We start from the raw sequence: 7,231 nt of genomic DNA, 5'->3' as shown, positions 1-7,231 counted from the left end.
GAAAGTTGTCTTCGTTTAATTAAAAATGTAAATAATTATAAATTTCTAGACATCTATGAAAGTCTAGAAATATTTAGGAACAAAAATGTAATAATGAACTCAGACAACGGCCCCATCCCCTCCTCCTCCCTCTACTCTCTTCTACCTGCGCCAAAAGGGACGGGTCGACATACTTTTAGTATATTAGGACGACGTATTTGTTAGTTTTTAGTTTAATCATCGCTCTTATGATGGTAGCATTGCTATCGAAACGCGCGGCAGCATTTTTTGACGAAATTTGGTGTTTGGGAATAAATTGTAATTTTGATAACTCTTAAGAGAAACAATACAATATTTAATGAACAAACGTGTATTATAAAACCGAAACAATTTCATTTGGCAAAACAAGCAATGATGTCCCCTTGTTTCATAAATTTAGCCACATCCTTAGCTGTTTGATCCAGACCATTTTGAATGTCAACATTGGCACCAGCATCCAACAAAGCTTTTACAGTTTTCGGATCTGTTCCACTAGCAGCTAAATGAAGAGCCGTGTTTCCATCGAAATCAACTTCGTCTATAATATTTTTACAATAATCGAGTAACAATCTCACAATATTAGCAGAACGCTTTCTATTCACAGCAAGATGTAAACATGTTTTGCCTGCACTAGTTTTCTTGGTAACATCTATTCGTGCCGAAACCAGAATATCTATTATCTCTTTTTGCCCATTTTGAACTGCAACATGTAAAAGACTTTTATTGTTGGAAATAACACAATTAAGATCCACTCCAGAGTTTACAAAATCGGTAATTACATCAGTGTTGCCGTGGCGGGCTGCATCAAAAATTGTTTGGGATCTAAAAAGAAATGAAACATATAATGTTGGACTACTTAAAAAATTACCTTTTTTCCACATCTCTGCTATCTACAACTTTTTGAAACAGTTTTTTCACATCATCATGATCTTTGGCGTAGTCCAAAGCAGTCTTGTTATATTTATCTTTTATTTCAATTTTTGCTCCTTTCCTCACCAAGTATTCAACAATTTTGGTCTCTCCAGTATGAGCAGCCTCGTGGAGAGGCGTTTTTTGGTAACTGTCGGTACTGTTAACATCGGCACCTTCTTCAACCAAAGTTTGGACAATAGTTAGATGACCCGCTCGTGATGCGTAATGCAACGCAGTTTTCCCCAAATTGTCTTGATTATTAAGATTTTTTCTTACAAGCAGCTTTGCAACGTCGTCGTGACCATGAATGGCAGCCAAATGTAAAACAGTTCTTTGCTCGGAGTCTCTTCTAGTTGCGTCAACACCACGAAGCAACAACAGTACAGCCACTTCTTGTTGGTTGTGCTTTATTGCTACATGAAGAAGAGACTCGTCATGGAGACTGTCTAAATCTCGCAGACTCTTCTCTGAGGATAGACTTGTTAGTAAATTAATGTAAGCGTGTACGACGCACTGGTAAGACAATGAGATTTCCTCTTTAAAAAATGTCTTTAAGTTCGGCCATGGGATGTCCTGAATTTTTGATAGTTGTTCCAAAGAAAAAAGACACAAGGAAGCGTCAGCATACTCAAACAAATCCCATCCAAAGACACTATCTTTTCCTGGTAAATTGTTATTTCTAATTTCATTCAACAAAATTTCTAAAAATTTTTCTTGTTTGGAAAAATTTTCTCGTACTCCTCTTGCTTTGGTAATGACGTGCTTTCTTCCCAATGATACAGCGAGGTGAAAAGCCGTTCGTTTTCCAAGGTCTTGTTCGTACAATTTTTGAACTTCTTGTTTAACTTTTGATTTGTCGTTGTTTAGAACTGCTAGATGAAGAGGATGATCTTCAGCCAACGCATAATGTTGCATCTACAAGTTTCTTGTATCTCTGAATGAGAATGTTCCCTTTTATTTGTTCTTCTAATTCCAGTCCGTTAACGAAATCATTGTTTGGATGGTCGGAAGAACCATCCAGCACGTCCTGTTTAAAAAATTGGAAAAGTTCATCCACTGTACTCATTTCTTCAACATTTTGCGAAAATTTTAATTTTCCTTTCATGTCTTGGTATAGATCACCAAGATCTTTAAGGTGCTGAAAAATCTTAAAATCTTGAAAACCTGCATTAATATCATCCCCAACTAGTACGATGCTGAGTTTTGGTAACATTTTTAAGAGAAGAGCAACTGCAGTAATGATTTGTTTGGATTCTTGGTTCATATGCAAGAAGAAGAGTTGGTTGTTTATGTGGTAAACAAAGTGAAGAACTTCTTCTTCTGGATTCTCCTCTAAGTCTGTTCTAAGAAGTTTTAACTCAATCGCTTGAGCTTTTGCTTCAGATGGGCTTCCTTTGTAGATCCAATTTTTACTGATAAACTTTCTTTTGGTTGCTGGCAGTACTGTTAGATCAAACTTTTTGATAACTGTTTCAATTAGTTCGATTTTCTCATCGACTTTTTCTTGAAAAGGACACCTAATAACGAGCTCTGATAGCAACAGTTTCAAAATATTTGACACAACTTGCTCACGACTGACTTTACTGTCTTGGAAGTCACCATTGCGCACATTCCTGAAGAAAGCAATGAAACAAGTTGCCGCTTCACGAGTAGAAAAAAACTGTTTTTTTTTTGAGCCGAAAAAAGGTAAAAATTCCGATGAAAATTGCTCTTGGTATCACGCAACTGATAGACCTTCTCCGGCGTCTCTGAAGGAATTGGTGGAGTGGTAGATTGTCGCAATTCCGACACCTTTTCAATGTTCATGAAATCAGCGTTCGTAAACAAAACTAACTTGCAGTCTTTTGGAAACCTCTTGTCATGATTAATAAAATCTGAATATTCTGAAATGAGAAAAGCTTTGGATCTACTTTTCTGTTGGCCCTTTTTTCCGAAGAGTGCTTCTTGGGCATCAAAGTGGTTTTTGCCTTTCTCACGGTGTTTTAGCTGGAGCGCAATTTGAGTTTTTTTCTCGTCCGAGTACGTCAAGTGTATTACCAAATTATCAAATTTTTGGAAACTACTTGGATTAAGGTCAAGGGTGAAGTCTTTGATGTCATTGTCAACGATGAGTTGTAAGGATAACAGTGCTGGCATTAGTTTTTCGTATTCGTAGCCTCTGTTCACCACGCCCGACTTGTACTAACAACAAAAAGAATATAACATAAGTAAAACTTTGTTTTCTTACCATTTTGGTGTCCATGTCTTCGCTTAGAACGGTGAGTGATCTCTGTACAATATAAGAGCAAAAACTCAGCAAAAAATGATTTAACATTTGAAAATTTTACCTGACTTGTGGACAACTTTTTGTGACTCGTTTGCAAAGGCTAAAAAGATTAAAAGTAAGATACTATGGCATTACATTCTCTAGTTAACAAATTTTGGACGACATTTGTGAGCATTGGAAAGTCATTTGTAAATTAAAATTGCTTTTGATTCTGACTCCGAAGCTGGTTTTGCTGATCAGATCAGGACTCACAAAAAGATATCTGTAAAATATTTTTTTGGCGACCTTAACTAAAAACTGAATTTTCTGTTCTCAAATGAAAAATTACCGTTTTCTAGCCGCTTTCATTTTTGTGCGTACTAGGGTTACGCCATCTATCGATAATCTTTTAAATTACATCAAGATACCGACATTACCCCCAATTTTATAATTATTTGGGTAAAATCAAATCGACAAACTGCTGTAAAGTGCAACAAAGACATGTTGAATTATTGAAAATGAACTTGTCTAGCAGTGCTGCTGCAACAACATCAAAAAGCACATCAAACCTAATTCATACAAATTGTGAAGCCACACATGCCGAAATTGCAAATGTAAATAAAGAAAATATAAACTTTTCTGAAGGATTAATAAATATTTACAACTATTTAGTTGTTATAAATGATTAAATCAATGAAAATCATAAACAAAAATTAATTAACTTGAAAATTTAATAATGTCGCCTAAAAAATCTTGTGTGTATCATGACCAAAAAGTGCCATTTTGCCATCGGCCATTAAAACAAAGCTCGGCCAAAAAGAAACACTTTTTAGCTTTGATACACAAATAGCTATTTTAAGATCTTTTTTTGTTTTCTCTGATTTGCTTGGGTATCATGAAACTTCAGAATGCAACATCAAAAAGATAATAATTACAAGTTTAATAGAAGATTTAGTTAGTTTTTCCCAAGATATTTGAGAAAAATTAATGACCCTTTCGAAAAACAAACGGTTATTAAAACTTTTTCGATACTTTTGACCATTCTAGTTTAGAAATGACTTTACACTTTCCCGATATATTTTTTCCAAAATTTGTTTAATAGTGTTTTTCCTACCACTGAAACTGATGTATTTTCTAAAATGGAAAAAACATCATCTGCGCCACCAAGTTCACTTCTGTCCGTTAGCTTCATAATTTCGTCATACAGCTCTTTATCAATTTTCAACAGATCCTCAAGAACTCGAAATGTTTCCAACGTTTTGAACTCACCAACATCTTCTTTTCCTACCAACACCAAGTGCAATTTTCGCTTTAAATACGGCGCAATAAAAGTGATGCCATCCTTAGACCGTTTGTTAAAATCCAAAAATAACAATTTGCTATAAAGATACATAAACATTCTGCGTTCTTCTTCCTGCAGTTTTTCGAATCCATTCTTTTGAAGCAGTTTTGATTTGGTGGCCCATTTAACTAATTTTTCAGTTTTTATAAAATTGTATGACCATTTGGATTTAATATAATCTTTTTCTACTGAAGTCAAAATAGTAAGATCAAAATTTTTGATTATTTTTTCAATTAAATTGTTATTGTTATCGTTGATATTGTTATCGTCTCTTTTAATAGAACATTGTATAGTAAAATCTGATAAAACTAGTTGTGATAAAAGTAAAATTAGCTGGTCTCTGTCGATTGTGGAGTCTTCGTACCTTTTTTTACGTAACTCTTTGAAAAATTTCTTGTAGTTTGATTGTGCAGATATATCCAAATGACATTTTTCGAACATCACTTTTTGAGTTTTTGAATTATTTTTTTCTATTGAAACAATGAAAGATTTTGTATTGGTACTGCTGGATTCTACAAGCTCAAAAACTTCCTTTTTCGATTCTGACATTAAAAACGGTGGAAATTGAGTGACATGTCTATAATTTTCTTCTAAATATTTAAGCGTTGTGTTAATAAAGAAATATAATTTGTACTTATGCTTCTGTTCTTTGTCTTCATACTCCAATGTGACCGAGAATTTTTCTGCTTGTTCAAACAGTTTCAAATCCATAGCCAACTCTTCGAATTTTTTACTCTTGTTAGAATTGACGTTTAATGAGAAATCCTTGATGCTCTCATTAAGGAGCAGTTCTAAAGCAAATGAACTCGATTCTAATGTGTCATCATTGTCATTTATTTTAGGCTCAGGCTAAAAAATAATTATTTATTGTATAGAACTATAAAACTCAAAAGATAAGGATAAGGATGCGAGCGTTAGCTCTAGTTGTGTAGCCTTTTCTTAAGTGTTTTCATTAAAAAAGGCACGAATGCAATACAACATTTTATCCACAACCGCGACAGTAAACATAAAAAAACTACAGGAACGTTACTATGGCTTTGAATATTGGAAATTTAATTATTGGGGGAACAGTTCAGCAATGTTGCCATTTTCCTAATGTTATTTTAGCCACACTGCGACAACAGAGAGTGTTAATTTTTTTTTTACATTTTTTGGTACTCTGGGGGCAATTACCCCCTTTCAAGGTGGTGTACCACTTTGCGAACACCTGTATATTCCACAAGGACAGATATGAGAAGGAGTTTGGCGAGTTTAACAATTGGAGAACACAAAATAATGTAGCATCAGCGGTAAATGAAGGCGTTTTACTAGTGTTTTATTGACTGCATAAGACGTCTCTAAACAATAGTAATGGATCGGTTGTGGATAAAATAATTTTAGAATCTTATCAAAACAAATTGTGGGAAGTCCCGTTTTCCCCGACTTTTACGCAATTACCTCTCCTTGCATCTTTCTAAGGAAAATGCTTCAATTTTTCTTTAATTTTTCCTGGGCACTAGCACCATTTCAAAAGCACAAGAAAAAAACTATTAGTAATATGATATGCCAAACAAATAATAATTCTGAACGAATAATATAAATGGATTGTCTGCCCTCTTATCTGATTACAGATAAGATTACAAATCTATGTGGTTATTGAAAAATATATTTGCGGAAAATCCAAGAGATAAGGTTTTAAAAAACGTAGATAATTTAATTAGGTATGTTTTTAAAAACGGGATCAAATTGGCCTGCGAATTTTGAACTATGTTGACAACTCTGCCTGTCAAGTCAAAAACAACAGTTTTAGCTTAATCAAACTATCAATGCTCATATGATTCTATGACAGCAATACCACCAACTTATCTAAATTTCCACAGCCTACTCCGTTGTAGTTCAGCTCGACCAATGCAACACAAAAACAAAAAGAGCTATTTAGCTGCTGTTTTTTGTGTTTGAAAGAACATAAAAAATTGTAGTGACGCTACCCTAAAAGATTTATATTTTGGTTTTATGAATATTTTTGGATTTTAGAAAATTTTATGTTTCTTTATTAAATTTGACTAACAACGCTACAGATTTTCAAAGCGAACCGATTGGCGCAAAAAAAGTCAATTTATTAATTAGGACCGCTGTAATTTTCTTAAACTATTAAAATTTTAGCAGCTTCCAAATGGTGTCTGTCTTTTTCTTTCGCCTCAGGCAAAGAAGACCCTCAGTGTAAAGGTAGGCATTATCCACTTTTGATTCCGTATTTGATGACGCTTTCGCCTTCTCCCGGGAATCATAGACATTGTATTGTCTTCTTGATGCAGCAGCATTCTGCAGTCTTTCATTCTACTGATTTAACACAAATGTAGAAAAAATCGTTAAGAAAGAAGTCAAAAATTTAATTGCTGTAATCAACAAAGAATAATACTGATTGTTATCAATTATCGAAGAGATAAAACACTGTGTCAAGGCCAACTATAAAACTCCAAATAAAAACCACAGCAATTCCCACTTCTGTTTTTTGCAATTTTTTGGAAAAGAGGTAAATTTTTTGGAAAAGTTTTAATTTTAAATTGTGGAAATTGCTTTAATACACATGTATTAGAGACCAATTTGGAAAAAAATATACAGGGTGTCCCAGAACTCGCGCCCTAGAGAGATAGGCTCAACTAAAAATTTCTTACTCAAAAAATAATCGAGATAAGATGAAAAAACGGTAGCCAATCCCGAAGCTGAACAGAATT

General features: G+C 34.0%; 2 protein-coding genes across 3 annotated transcripts; both read right to left on the bottom strand.

Moving 5' to 3' along the window:
• Window positions 1-371: 371 nt before the first annotated feature.
• LOC148176897 (uncharacterized) lies at window positions 372-1,926 on the bottom strand. The gene is made up of 2 exons (XM_088033223.1): window positions 887-1,926; window positions 372-840 (listed from the first exon to the last, which is right to left on the bottom strand). Exons 1-2 carry the CDS (start codon window positions 1,843-1,845, stop codon window positions 372-374), a joined length of 1,428 nt encoding a protein of 475 aa, XP_087889349.1. The 5' UTR covers window positions 1,846-1,926.
• Window positions 1,927-2,390: 464 nt separating this feature from the next.
• Window positions 2,391-6,049, bottom strand: LOC148176896 (uncharacterized). Of its 2 annotated transcripts, XM_088032932.1 has the most exons (6): window positions 5,955-6,049; window positions 4,290-5,366; window positions 3,258-3,296; window positions 3,158-3,199; window positions 2,968-3,111; window positions 2,391-2,916 (listed from the first exon to the last, which is right to left on the bottom strand). In XM_088032932.1, exons 1-6 carry the CDS (start codon window positions 5,964-5,966, stop codon window positions 2,476-2,478), a joined length of 1,755 nt encoding a protein of 584 aa, XP_087889058.1. In that variant the 5' UTR covers window positions 5,967-6,049; the 3' UTR covers window positions 2,391-2,475. The 2 variants fall into 2 exon arrangements, with proteins under 2 accessions (XP_087889058.1, XP_087889057.1); XM_088032931.1 differs by having other exon boundaries at window positions 2,391-3,111.
• Between the last annotated feature and the right edge of the window lie 1,182 nt (window positions 6,050-7,231).

Source organism: Gnatocerus cornutus, chromosome 3 (genome assembly GCF_029298725.1).
Source record: "Gnatocerus cornutus isolate USDA-ARS CGAHR chromosome 3, icGnaCorn1.1, whole genome shotgun sequence".
Lineage (NCBI taxonomy): Eukaryota > Metazoa > Arthropoda > Insecta > Coleoptera > Tenebrionidae > Gnatocerus > Gnatocerus cornutus.
This window is presented reverse-complemented; position numbering and strand designations above follow the sequence as displayed.

Excerpts from the sequence above, each read along its gene's own strand:
- LOC148176897 (XM_088033223.1), bottom strand. The coding sequence starts at position 1,845 with ATGCAACATTATGCGTTGGCTGAAGATCATCCTCTTCATCTAGCAGTT. Across the intron at positions 841-886 it reads AGCAGAGATGTGGAAAAAAG|ATCCCAAACAATTTTTGATG; the intron begins GTAATTTTTTAA and ends ATTTCTTTTTAG.
- LOC148176896 (XM_088032931.1), bottom strand. Across the intron at positions 3,297-4,289 it reads AAAATACATCAGTTTCAGTG|CCTTTGCAAACGAGTCACAA; the intron begins GTAGGAAAAACA and ends TAATCTTTTTAG. Across the intron at positions 3,200-3,257 it reads AAAAGTTGTCCACAAGTCAG|AGATCACTCACCGTTCTAAG; the intron begins GTAAAATTTTCA and ends TATATTGTACAG.